Source organism: Triticum dicoccoides, chromosome 3A, assembly GCF_002162155.2.
Source record: "Triticum dicoccoides isolate Atlit2015 ecotype Zavitan chromosome 3A, WEW_v2.0, whole genome shotgun sequence".
In the NCBI taxonomy this organism is placed as follows: domain Eukaryota; kingdom Viridiplantae; phylum Streptophyta; class Magnoliopsida; order Poales; family Poaceae; genus Triticum; species Triticum dicoccoides.
This window is the reverse complement of record NC_041384.1, coordinates 12,158,704-12,172,791: the sequence shown is the minus strand read 5'-3', so window position 1 is coordinate 12,172,791 and position 14,088 is coordinate 12,158,704. Positions and strand designations below refer to the sequence as shown.

Below are 14,088 nucleotides of genomic sequence, written 5' to 3'. Positions count from 1 at the left end.
AGAAAATAAGGTGGGGCAGGAGGTGAGCAAAGACGTACGATGGGCCTGGATCGCTTGGCTTGCGCGTGACCGGCTCGTGCGTTCCGACAGCGCTCCGGCTTTAAACGTTTACCTTTCAATATGGACCACATATGGAGCAAAATAAATAAACTACATTCTAAAATATGTCTATATACAACCATGTGTATAGTTCATATCAAAACCTCTAAAAAGATTTATATTTAGGAATAGATAGAGTACGAACTAGTAAAGACTTGTACTCATGCTATCTTTGCTGATACTACGTGCTTGTATGTAAGAGCATCTTCAATAGAAAATTGTAGATGCAAAAATAATTAATTTTTACACCCGTGAGGCCCTAAAACGCACCTTTAACAGATGTAAAAAAAATACATAACCTGCTCCGAATGATGTAAAATGCAACACAAGTACTAGAACCACATACATTTACAGACTTTTTTGTGGTAAAACTTTCAATTTATTCATCGTCAATTATGATAGTACAACGAATACCAGAAATAATAAAAAATACATCCAGATCCATTTTTTTTTAGAAAATTATGTTTTTTGTCCCTCAAGTCCCAAAAAGTATAGACTTGGTCCTTCAAATTTTTTTGATAGACATTTGGTCCTTCAGGTCTCAAAACCGGATAAGTTTCATTCAAAACCAGATTTTGACCACGTTGACCAGGTTTGACAGGATTTGACCATGTTGACTAGATTGACTGATGAACAGTAAATTCAAAAAAAATAGCAAATAAATTCCAAAATATATGGAATTATATGAGAACCAAAATTCTTGGGTGCGCGAGGTGCATGTAAATTTTTGTGGTCAAATAACTTCCAAGGATCTCTAACAAAAAAATAAATTTTGGTTTTTTTAGCCAAAAATTGTTTTTTTGCCACGAGCTTCACGAATGTCGAAACACCACACAAAATTTCCCTTTCACACCCAATCATCTTGGTTGACACAAAATTATAGTTTTTTTTAAATCTGTTTGCTGTTTTTTTTTAATTTACATTTCATTTGTCAAAGCCGGTCAACACGGTCAAAATCTGGTTTTAGACGAAACTTATCCGATTTTGAGACTTTAAGGACCAAATGTCTACCAATTTTTTTAAGGGACCAAGTCTGTAATTTTGAGGAACTTGAGAGACAAAAAACATACTTTTCTTGAACATGAATATATACATATTGGTACAACGCACAGGACTGTTGACCTCCACGATTGCTGTTGTTTGCCCCAGCTACTGTCGAATGACAGAAAAAGCAAAGTCTGAACCGTTTTTTCACTTGGGCCATTGTGAGGCGTTGGATCTTGTTTGGATTGTAGATGTACAGCCGCATGTTACAGCCTGACTGCCTGAAGGCATGTCACCTGATCTCAATCCTGCTTATAAGCCTCATAGCTCGTCAATCCATCAAAAGGGTACTACCCCGTCCGTACTTATTAGCCCCTCTCGTATTTTAAGTCAAACTAGTAGAGTGCCCGTGCGTTGCCACGGGCTTCTGAAATAGTTTGTTAAAGTCATATAAAGATAATGCATGATAAATATCGCGGGTAGGGACAATATAACACGATCACAATTGCCACATGTCGCCACTTGCTCAAGTCACCACCTCTGTCAACGCTGACGCCAGTCATCCCTCTAAAATGTACCACCATCTTTGGTGCCCACGACCTCCCGCACCCTGCACTCGAGACCGCTAACCCCTTGCCTCTCCTCCGCCGCCAACACCCACTGCTTCTACTACTCTTCTTCCTCCCTCTTCATACTTTTTTCTCTGTCGACTCTATTGACCCGCCCACCTCTACCTACGAAACCACTTGCCACCGCCATCAACAGTCAGCAAATGTTGTCACACACTACTACCTCCCTCTACCCGAGTTGCCGCCTCTACCGCCGCCCAACCCTCTAAATAGTGCCACAATCTCTAGCGCTCGTGACCTTCCGCACCACAATATATCAATGCTTGGCCATATATGAAGATAAAAGAAGGATCAAGATCGTTCTCTGAAGAAGTCATACCATCTCTTGTCACACATCATGTTCATAGATCGTAGGCATACTCTCTTCTCTCAACTTCATTATCATCTTTTTGGACTACAAAATCTAACACTCATGTTCTGAATAATCAGTAGAATAAATTAATTTCAAGAACATGTCATGGGTGAATTATTTGGGTCCATACTTAAAAATAATAATCAGTTATGCCTGAGAGATATTTGGCAGGTTACACCAAATGCCATGTAGAAGCGATACCCAAATTTGAATGGATGCATCGTATTTCAAGTCCGATAAATATCATTGGCATGCAAACTTGAGATACTTTGCCATCACATGCGTTAAGTATGGGGCCTCTCCGCCGCAAGAAAGAGGTGGGCTTCAGAATCAGATCAATAAAATAAGTGAGATCCGAGATTTCTGGAATCGATGTATGGGCGCAAGAAATTTTTGTCGGAAGATATTGATTAGGTGGGATATAGCCTCCTACCGTATGGCAAGAAAAATCGGTAATAAAAACCAGATCCGAAAGGTGTGCTTTCTTTGGATACAAATCGGTGTGTTGATGCTTGACATACTTTTTTTTAAGTTGGCAAGAAATCGGTGTGAGCGAGAGGTCGTGCGAGAGGGTCGAGCGAACGAACTATGTACGCGCTCCCTTTTTTTGTAAATAAAGAGATAAACACCAATGAGAGGTGAGACAAAAAAACAGACAAAAAAAAACATAAAGGCGAGGCTACCAAGTCATACATTAGGAATAGAGAATCAGGAATTGATTCGGAAGGAGATCGAGATGGATCGGAAAAGAATCATTTCCTGCCCGTTTGTAATGTGTTTGGTCGAAGAACGAACTAAAATGATCCCTTAAAGATCAATCTAGCAGGACCTAACAAGGAATCGAGTGCTTACTCAGAGTACCAAACTTCTCCACTTAATAAAATATCCATATATTCACCAGACTGCATATATAGACATAAAACTAACATGACAAAATAATTCAGTCATATATGCAAGATAAAATTGGCAGCCAACTGCATTTTCATTTCAAATAGCACTTGTTATCTACATGGACCAGATGACTGGAAAAAGATTTGCTAACTCTCCTCAAAATGCACACCCGTCAAACCATTGGACATACGAAAACTACCAAGTGGAAATATATATTTGAATAGTTTTCGAGTGCACAGATTAATGGGAAAGAACGTCACTTTCGCCGATGAAGACATGATGGTGTTCATGTTTCAAAATTAAGCTAAAGAACACCAATAATGTTTCTACCTAGAAATAAGATGAGAAAGCAACAGCTTAATGATCGAAAAGCTTAACTGAAAGCTATACACGTTCTCTCCTAGCAAGTATATACATGTAATTAATGGTCAAATCTGCCATTGTTCAGATATAACATATATGCAGCTATATATACATGTTCTCTCAAGGCATTTATACATGTATTGGTCAAATAAATAATATGTTATTCAGAGAGTAAATATTAAGTGTAACCTTGTAGCCATCTTTGAGTTGCTCACCATTAGCAAGGAAAGTGGAAGGTCTTTTTGCTTAGAGTTTGGCCAGTAGCAGTGGAGGAACTTCTTCTGTTGAATATCTGCTATGTCTGAATGGGGGCTGATATGCCTGTCCTATAAGATAATCTCCTTGCACGGGACATAACCCTTATAGATAATCTCCATGTACAGTCCTATAGATGGAACAAATTTGGCAGAATATAAGTGAAAGCAGTTTGATGTAGATGGGAACTTCATGTTGCTTTTTTCTTCCGCCTGCAACAAAAAAAATTAACAGAATCAAAACGAATTTAATGCACACACGTGAAGATGCATATCTATATTTTCTTCTCTTGTTCTTTAAAATCAGATAGCCATATATTTCTTTAGAATCAGACTAAACTCTATGTACTATTACACGCAAGTCCAGGGCAATGGAAAACATAGATCTGATGCGCTGCAGAAACACTTTGACATCCTCCTTCATGATTTTGAACACATAGACCTGGTCTTTGTTTTCAGAAATGAGCTGCTAGACAGGTGACCAATCTCTAGTTGTCTATAGCCCAACCTGATGAAAAATGAGAAAACAAATTAGATGATCTCGAACGAACGGATCCATTGCAACATCTAACTGCACTACCTTGCCATGGAGGCCGGCGCATGTACCTGTTTCTAGCAGGTCGGCACAAAAGAAGATCATGGATGGCCGCCGCTTCTGCTACACAAACAAGATGTGGTCATCATGGTAGATGTTGGAGGGGGCCAATGGATAGAGAGGACCAGGACGTCGTGCTTGAGTGATTCGACGGGAGGAAGGCGTGGTAATCGTCGTGCCGGTTGTCCTCCGTGCCCTCGCCCTCCGACGAGTAGTGAATGCCCGTCTCCCTCCACCGCCACCTCCACCTCCATCTCCTTATATGTATGCTGACGACTTCCCCGACCTACGGCTCGCCATCGGATCCTCGGGTGTTGCAGGGAACCTCCAGCACCCACCAACGCATACATATTCCTCCTACAATGTGCCCGTGTATTGCAGCGGGAAAAACAATCGTAAAACAATTCATGGATGGGCAGTGGACATGATGAACTTGTACTACTTGCGCTGCATCATCAATCAATTTGCACTATCATTAAAAAAGTGTCACAACCTTTGGCATCAGCAGCGGCGTAGCATTAATCATTCTAGCCGAAATCATGGAATTTGAAATGGATTTGATTTCCACAACATGAATTTGAAATTCAACTGAAAGGAGTTATGTTTTCTTGGTGTATACATTTCAGCTGTGTCCCCATAATCAAAATATAGTATAGATTTTCAGTCAAATAACATTGTTTCATTGTTTAAATAAAACCATTTCAAAGTTGTGCCTCTCTGTGAGTTTTGAGCCATGCACTTACGTATCTGGGTCAGAAGAGTGCAAGAAGGCACCTGCCAATAGCAGTGGACCATTTACTGTCGATGAAATCTGGAGCGGGTACACTTAACACAGTCTGCATTGCAGACTTCCCTCATCAAATCCATTTCAACTCCCGCAGTGATAACCAGAAATATTAATATAAATACTTAAAATGCGGACAGAGGACATATTATGCATCAATCATGAACAGTTTGTTGCCAGACGATCATGTATTGTTGTACTCAAGGCATGCTAGGTCTCCCATTGAAGAATGTAGCTATGAATTGCCACTGAGAACTACAAGTATCCTGTAGTTGTGCATGGTAAGCTTCTTGAAAAGAATAACTCAATGCAAGCTTGTTACTGAGATGGATTATGCAAAACCCACCTCTATCCATATTATGTGAGAGAAATTCTAGCAGAACTTGTGTTACTTCCACTGCATCATCAATGAATTTTCACTATCCTAAGAAATTATATGTATCATAGTCTTTGGCATGAACCACGCTGAACTACAATGCTCTTATCCTCTCTACTCTCTGTTCAATACTTATCTCTTTTTTCTTATCTAAATTGAAAAATAAATGTCACTGTGGTGATAAACATCTATGCTAGAGCCACAAAATTTAATACCTATATCTTTTGGTCTATCTACAGTTGAATATTACGAAAGGCATAACTTCAAAAATTAAACAACGATAATTCAGTAAACACATCATTTGTCTAAATATAATGACGTTCAAAGTTAAAATATAGGGACGAAAATCCTGCCTGAAGAACTGTCATCAAAAGTTCAGCAAACATACCACACACTATAACTTTCTGAAAAGGTACAGTCTCTAGCCCATTAAGCATATTTTAATGGAAGTAATGGAAGCACTAACAAAACTAATTTAAAAAAAGGTAAGATTGGGATCGAAAGGGTGTAGCTTACGAAGATCATTCCTTTTTCTTGACTACAGTGTGGTCCTAAACTTCTGATCATCATGGCTGCAGTACAGACAACAGAGAAGATTAGACTTGATTAGATTTTGAACTGATTTTCAGTAATCTTCCTATGTCGTAGGTACCATGTTCCCTTGAAACTAATATCAACAAAATAATTTTCTTACTCAGTCTAGAGGAACATAATAAAGATACACATAGGGAATTAATATAGAGTAATCCAAAAGAAGAACTAATCAATTGAAAGGTATCCGGATCGTATGAGGAATGAAAGAACACCTTCATTAACATGTCATACCAGGATGAACCAATCTAACAATAGTCAAATAAATAGAGGAGCAGGCATACCCGAACTCCACTGCGGAAAGAGTGGTTGATTACTTTTCATGCTTATTCCCCAATAGGTATTTTTATCAGATGGATCAAATGAACTCTATCCATAACCCGCCGTTCTTGGTATGGTTTGTGGCACATGATGGTGGCATCGCACTCCTGCAATTGACATGTGGTTAAAGTATGACCAGTAGCTACATTCACCTCAACATAACTCAAAAGAGAAATCCCCACAAAATAAAATTCAAAAGGTAGGTAATAATTGATAGAAACCTAGATCAAACAGAGTAAGAAATACCTTAGATTAAGCATTCATAATTTGATTTTGCAGTAAAAATCATAATTTGGTCAGAAAATAAAATACCTAAGACTCTGTTGTATGGGATTTAATAATATGTCATGCACTGTATCCTAAATTCAGCACCAAAGGATATTTTCTTAGATTTTAAATCACCACAATCATGTGAAAAGAAATAATCATCGCTGTCTATTTTCATTAGGCATTACCCCAAACACAAGGTGAGCAAGTCCAACAGGTAGATGGAGGGATGGCTGGAATGGGGCAGATGAGAAAAGGGCATGTTGCAAAAGTTTGCTCTGTCGGGCGGGGAGCAGCAATGCTTGCAGCTAGCTATCTATTTTATACTCGATATGTCATTGACAACCAAGTGAAGCTGCTGCAACTTGTAAGGTGCACGCATGGTGGGTGTCTTGCCATGGTTGAAGCAATGCTAATATTTCCCTATGTCGCGGTCCATACTGGGGAAACAAATAACCTGCATACTAATCGTGAACATACTCAGAAAATGCATGCAAGGACTGAATATATGGAAGTAAAAAATTGTCGACCTTGCGCCACTGCTACTGCATCATTGCAACAATAAGAATTTACACCCACATCTTGTAGAAAGAAATCTGCACACAACATTATCTACCAAAATTAAGTACCTTTAGCGGTCATCTCTCACATAGAATTTTATCCCGTTTTTCATCTTTCCTGCACAATCATCTGCAGAGAAACAACCATAGAGTAGATCTTTTCTTTAAGCACTCCTCATCCATCTGAAAAGAAATAAAAATTTGCATAGCTATTTTATTCAAGCATTACCTCAAACACATGAGTAGGTCCAAGTTTCTAACAGGTAGACCCAAGGGGGATGACTGAATATTTCATAATCGTCATGTCATCCAAGGTGAAGTGAGGCTGCTGCTGCCTGTATGGTACGCGCATGGTGGGTGTCCTGCGGTGGCTGCAGCAACGCTGATCTTTCCCTCGCGTGGGGCCACAATTCCGGCTTTCGGATGGCCGGCGAGCCACCGGTGAGCAGCAGCCTCACTTCACCTTATTATCCTCACACTACAAAACACTGTTATGCTCACTTAGTTTAAAATACTTTATTCAAGTTAATTTTATTTGCAAACCTAAAAAATGATATTCTGATTTGCACAATATTAACACATGTCACGATTAAGAAAAAAACAAAATCTCAGATGACCATGCCACTTGAATTGCATAATAGCTCCACTCAATGTTTTCTCCTTCCAAAATACAAGAATTCCGTTATATGACATGTACCAGTAGAATAACATGTCTAACAGGAATTATCCTGTTATTGTAGATTTGACAAATCTGGAAGGCTATGAAACTTTGTTCTAGTTGATCATTAAGCACCAAGTTTAGCACCAGGTGACTGATACCTGCCAAAACAAAGGCTTAAATTGTAGGGAAAGGCAGACCTGGTATATCCATGTGAGTTTAGATGATGTATAGCTCATTGTAGAAACTTGAACCGCTGTTGATTAATACTCTCTGTCTCAATAAATGTGAGAAGCACGCGTGGTCCTGAACCTGGAAATAAAACATCAAAACCTATCATCATACATTTCTAAAAATAAAAGTGACTGTAACAGTATTGTCGTACACGCCAAATACCATGCCCCACCATTCTTTACGAATCATTTTATCTACTGGAAATTGTATCTGATGCAAACATGAATATTTTGGGGTGGGCTCAACCAATTTTGCTACAATGAAATTATCCAAACTTACAATGCATTTTCCCTACATGATTTAATGGAATAAAACATAGCATGATACATGTTCACTCGCACCGGGCATTGCAAATGGTAAAAAAGTTGAACTGGACAAATGTGTGTAAAATAGTGGTTGACAAACCACACCTACTATTGGAGAAGCAACAAAATCGTGGCTCACATTACAAAAGACTACCTCAAAGTTCAAAAGATCTTCGTGCTCAAGGGCATAACCCATTGGGTAAAAATCACCATGTCTTCAGATTTCAATTCCTTCATCAACAAAATAGGACAACTCAGGTTTCGAGCAATTTGCATAATCACAATAAAAAGCAGACCTGGGTGATTTTTACGAAGCAGTTTTTGGCAATCTTAGGATCAGCACAACCTATACATGAAATTCAGTGCTATAGGTAAAAAGACCAAGATCCAACCATAAGCCCTCTATGTCGCCGCCACTTGCCAGATTTCCACCTGCGGCATCCTCCAGCTACCTGCTCCTCGCACGGTCGTGCGGCCTCCTGCCATCCGTTGCCACCAGCCGATCTCCCGCTGTCCGTTGCGCCACCAGTTGGTGTCCCGCATCTGTTGCCACTGGCCGGCCCCTGCCATGGGAGACGAGAACCTGGGGCGCGTGAGTACAAGCTACGGGGATAAGATGGGTTGGGGCGAGGGCAGGGAGATAGCGTTACCTGGGTCGTCGTTCATCGTTGTCGCGGACGCGGCGCTCCTGCTCGTCTACCTCCCACTTCGATCTCCTCCTGGAATCCGTGAAGAAAAGAAGAGACGGCAAGGGCGCAGATCCACCACTCCGATCAGATCCCTTCCATTACCTTCCCTCCTTTGGGAGAGGGAGAGAAGGTGAGGGGGAGGAGGAGGCCGCCGGCGGTGTTGCCATGGCCGGACAGGGCTCCTCCCGCCTGCCCGCGACGGGAGGTGGCGGGGGCGGCGGTGGCGGCGGCGGCGGAGAAGGGATGGAGCGGCGGCGAACGAGGGCAGACGTGAGAGTGGTTCTCGCTCGAGGGCAGGAGCTGTCGCTCGTAAGTTCGGGCGATAGGTTTAGGTTTTTTGTCGCTGGTTCATAGGTCTTTTTTCGTTGGTTAACCATCGTAGGTCTTTTTTCGTTGGTACGTGCATGGTGCGGGTTGGGGTCTTAGCATGAGGTTTTTTCGGTTTATGGTGGCTAAGTCAGAGGTGGGAGGAGGTACCAAATAAAACCATGGAAGGTGGGACTAAAAAAAACCTGGAAGCGAGACTACCAACTGCCCCATTAGGAGTAGAGATTTTGACCACCTGTATAGCTAACAAAATATAATTTATACGGCATAAAAACAATATCATTGGATTTATATTTGAAAGAGGGTTCGTACCATATATATTTTTATGACATATAATTTATATCCTATTATTTAAATTTATGATTAAAGTTTGACCCTAAATACGAGCGGTCCTACTGGACCCGGATGGAGGGACTAAAAGCGAGACGATTCGAATCATTCAGAAACAAAAGAGGAAAAAAGGGACGGAGACAAAGTTAGAACAGACACCGAGGCAAGGGGCATTTCAGACATTTTGCTGAAGGGAAGTCGGCAACCTCCTTTTACTTTTCTTGAAGCAGGGTGGTCGGCAACCTCCACAGCGCATGAGTCATCAACTCCCCAGTCCCCACCACGCGTCCACGCCAGGGCACACCAAAGCATCCAATGCTCACCCCTTTCCACCCATGACTACCCTCCACCACTAACCCCCTCACAATCCTCCCGGAGGAGCGGCGGCGGCGGCGGCGGCGAGATGGACATCCCGTCGTTCGTGACGTCGATTCTGACGTCCTTGACCGTCTTCGTGGTGCTGGTCCTGGTGTTCACGTGGCTGTCGCGGCGGCCGGGGAACGCGACGGTGTACTACCCGAGCTTGCTGCTGCGGGGGCTCGACCCGTGGGAGGGGCGCGGGCGGGGCACGCGCAGCCCGGTGGGCTGGATCCGCCAGGCGTTCACGGCGTCCGAGCCTGACGTCGTCGCCGCCGGCGGAGTCGACGCCGCCGTCTACCTCGTCTTCCTCTCGTCCAGTACGGCCAAGCAAACCACGCTCTTCACTTCATTTGTTTAACCATGCTTTTGTTGACTTGCTTGTTTGGTTTCTAGTTCCTACTAGGTTGATTCGTTTACTACTTACAAAATCTGTTTTGCGTTTCCATGTTTTCTTTTTGTGCTTCGCCAATTAGGAGTTCATGCACAAAATATAAAATTTAGTCCTGCTGTCGTTGACTACGATTTTTATGATGAATCTGCTGTGGTAAACTGGTTTCAAGCATGCTGTATTCTGCTCTACGTTCATGCTGTATTTTTGTGCTTCGCCAATTAGGAGTTCATGCTGTATTCTGGTCTCCGGCCCGTACTCCACGTCTGCTGCCGGCGTTGCCACAAGTACGGCCGCCGACGGGTGCAAGTATCTGCGCCCGAGGAGCCAGCACCAGCTTCTCTCCGTTCTCTCGCTCGTCAAGCTTTCCTTCCCTATCCACAACCAGCACCTCAAACCAGCCATGCGAGCACGCACCTCGAACCAGCCAAAAACGAGTATCATGCATGGAGGATTGCTGGAAATATGAAATTTAACCTATTAAATTGCTTAGTCTGTAGTGCAAAAAGGCCGTTGAAAAGGCTAGGATGCATGCGTTTTCGGCCAAATATAGGTAGGTAGATATATAACTAGTACATCATGCAGAGTAGTTGCTCGAATTAAAGATATATAGCATGCACATTTTTCACCAATTATCAGATCTTTTATTCTCTTGTGTTCCAGTGTTTGCAATCCTTGCTTTTGCCGGGATTGTGTTGCTTCCAGTTCTGTTGCCAATTGCTGGAACTGATAATGCCCTGGAGGATTCTACTGGCAGAATGCCGTCCAACGTCACACATTTCGAAATATTGTCATTGGCCAATATTGAAGTAAGTAATTCTCTTATTTGAGCCTAATCACCTGTCCTTGATACGTCACAACCAAACTCAGCAGTGTACTTCTTGATATTTTCTCCAGGACCGAAGTATGAGGCTGTGGGCATTCATATCAGCAGTCTATTGGGTCTCCTTTGTCACCTATTTCATACTATGGAGATCCTACAAGCATGTTTCGAATCTGAGAGCAGCTGCAAGATCAACATCAGAGGTTAAACCACAGGAGTTTGCCATGTTGGTGAGAGATGTTCCCATTCCACCTCCTAATCAAACTATAAAGGACTCGGTGGACTCGTATTTCCGAGCACTTCATCCTGACACATTCTACAAAGCAATGGTTGTGACAGACATCACCAAGGTACTGTAACTCACAAGTTTTCTTTTCTTTAGGGGAGTTGTTTATTATTCGTGACATGTGTCTTATTTCCTGCCAATACAAGATAATAATAATAATAATAATTACCGTATATATGCAGGTTGATAAAATTTTCCAAGAGATTGAAGGTCACAAACACAAAATTGCTCATGCTGAAGCTGTCTATGCAGAATCAAAAACAGCAAACAGACCTGAGGGCACGGGGCCTACTCATAAGACGGGATTCCGTGGCCTTATCGGTAAAAAGGTCGACACGATTGAGTATTGTAATGAACAGATAAAGGAATTGCTGCCCAAACTAGAGGATGAACGGAAGAGCGCCCTCAGTGAGAAACAGCAACTGGCTGCCTTCGTCTTCTTCAATAGTAGAGCTGCTGCGGCCTCAGCATCTCAGACTCTCCATGCCCAGATGTTTGATGAATGGACTGTTACAGAAGCTCCTGAACCACGTGAGGTAATATGGGCCAATCTTCCAAGGAAAATATATGACAGGCACACCAGACAGACGGTGGTCTATCTCATTGTCTTCGTTACCGTTGCCTTCTACATGATTCCCATCACTGCCATCTCTGCCGTTACAACGCTTGAAAAACTGAGGGAGAAGCTGCCCTTTCTGAAGGTGGTTGTGGACCAGCCGTTTGTTAAGACGGTCTTACAGGCTTACCTGCCGCAGATCGCGCTTATTGTTTTCCTCGCCGTGCTGCCAACTCTTCTTGTGTTCCTGTCAAAGTCCGAAGGGATTCCTTCACAGAGCCATGTGGTGAGGGCGGCATCGGGAAAATATTTCTACTTCATCGTCTTCAATGTCTTCATCGGCTACGCAATTGGTTCCTCATTGTTCAGCGCTTTGGAAAAAGTTATCAAGAACCCTACTGGGATTTTTATGACGCTTGCCACCAGGCTTCCCGGAACTGCAACTTTCTTCTTCATGTTCGTTGCACTCAGGTAATTAATGACTGTGTCTCGCTCATTTATGCACTTTAAGTTGCTGTCCTGAGCTTCTTCCAGTCCCAGTCCAGTATACGTACACATTTCTGAATTTCACCCAGCCGTAGAATATACCGATTGATTGTTGTTTTCGACAGATGCTTTGTTGGTTATGGGCTTGAGCTCTCTCGTTTGGTCCCTCTCATCATTTTCCACCTGAAAAGGAAGTACATATGCAAGACAGAGGACGAGGTGAGAGCGGCATGGGTTCCAGGAAACCTGAGGTATAACACCAGGGTTCCCAACGACATGCTCATCGTGACAATTGTGCTGTGCTACTCCGTCATCACGCCTTTGATTTTGCCATTCGGTGTTGCTTACTTTGCTCTGGGTTGGCTTATAGCAAAAAACCAGGTGAGCGAGATTTTATAATTACTTCAATGTATGCATGCATGTCGAACAGCTGGACTGACCAACCTGGGCATGTTTTTCTTTTTTTTTCTTTTTTGCAAATAGGCATGCATGGCTTCTTGAAGAGAACAGATTTCAGAAGTGACTTAATTACCTTACGTTCCTCCTTGTTGCTAAATGCAGGTTTTGAGAGTTTATGTTCCGAGTTATGAGAGCAACGGGCGAATGTGGCCACACATGCACACAAGGATCATTGCAGCCCTCATGATCTATCAGGCTACCATGATTGGTATCATCAGCCTGAAAAAATTCTACTATTCTACAATCCTCACACCACTCCTGGTGATAAGCTTAATCTTCGCCCGCACATGCCATGCACGCTTCTATCCTGCATTCGCCAAAACCCCTCTCGAGGTGGCAAGTCAGCAGCTGAAAGAGACGCCCAACATGAGCGCCATTTACACTGCGTACATCCCTCCTTGCCTCAAGCCCGAGAAGCTCGAAGATGTGCAAGTCTTTGAAGACACTCAGTCACGCACCACCTCCAGAGCTCCGTCCTTTTAATGTAACTAGCAAAGGTGCAAGCGCTACGCACGTTAATATTTAGTCAATATATTAATTGCACGCGGATATTAGGTATGATACTATTTGTGTGTTAATCCTGTGATTAGTGCAATATTTGATATGATATTAATTACACGTTAAATACATTTAACGTTCATCATTGGAGCAGTCTAAGTCGTTGGATTGACTTAGTTCGATGGCCGAGATCAGTTGAATCTGCCTCTCTGGGTCTTTTTATATTGGTATAGATATAGATGTAACTAGTTGCGTCAATCAAAATTGGATGCGTAACCATTCGAAACATAGGGATGACCTGAGCACCCTGTGAAGCTTCTGTTTCCAGGACATATAGGAAACTGATATCATGTGCCATGTACATGCATGCGCTGTTGCATGTTGGAAGACGTCTTTTTATATTGAGTTAACTCCACTGTTTAGCTCACAGTAGACGAACTTGAGGACGATTGGAGCTCGAAAGACTAACTGGAGAAAGAAGCACCGCCATTCGTCCGAACGTCGCCCCTACAAGGAATAAAACGTACCTACCTACTAGCCGGACCTAAGAACCAGGATTTTCCTCCCCGCTACCGGCTGTCGGAACAACGGACAGAGAGGAGACGGATCATCGGCAGAGATGT

The 14,088-nt window shown here is 42.6% G+C and overlaps 1 protein-coding gene and 2 long non-coding RNA genes across 5 annotated transcripts; 1 reads left to right on the top strand and 2 right to left on the bottom strand.

The window, feature by feature from the left end:
* Window positions 1-3,957: 3,957 nt before the first annotated feature.
* LOC119266662 lies at window positions 3,958-7,190 on the bottom strand. Of its 2 annotated transcripts, none has more exons than XR_005132079.1 (5): window positions 7,136-7,190; window positions 6,203-6,346; window positions 4,911-5,899; window positions 4,179-4,524; window positions 3,958-4,080 (listed from the first exon to the last, which is right to left on the bottom strand). It is a non-coding gene; the product is annotated as an uncharacterized LOC119266662 (long non-coding RNA). The 2 variants fall into 2 exon arrangements; XR_005132080.1 differs by having other exon boundaries at window positions 5,844-5,899.
* A 15-nt stretch (window positions 7,191-7,205) lies between these two features.
* Window positions 7,206-8,695, bottom strand: LOC119266664. 2 transcript variants are annotated; one of them, XR_005132082.1, is made up of 4 exons: window positions 8,656-8,695; window positions 8,418-8,494; window positions 7,925-8,036; window positions 7,206-7,249 (listed from the first exon to the last, which is right to left on the bottom strand). It is a non-coding gene; the product is annotated as an uncharacterized LOC119266664 (long non-coding RNA). The 2 variants fall into 2 exon arrangements; XR_005132081.1 differs by lacking the exon at window positions 7,206-7,249 and adding an exon at window positions 7,493-7,554.
* A 1,192-nt stretch (window positions 8,696-9,887) lies between these two features.
* Window positions 9,888-13,607, top strand: LOC119266660 (CSC1-like protein ERD4). The gene is made up of 6 exons (XM_037547909.1): window positions 9,888-10,286; window positions 11,021-11,166; window positions 11,255-11,530; window positions 11,649-12,493; window positions 12,634-12,889; window positions 13,070-13,607. Exons 1-6 carry the CDS (start codon window positions 10,013-10,015, stop codon window positions 13,448-13,450), a joined length of 2,178 nt encoding a protein of 725 aa, XP_037403806.1. The 5' UTR covers window positions 9,888-10,012; the 3' UTR covers window positions 13,451-13,607.
* Window positions 13,608-14,088: the final 481 nt, after the last annotated feature.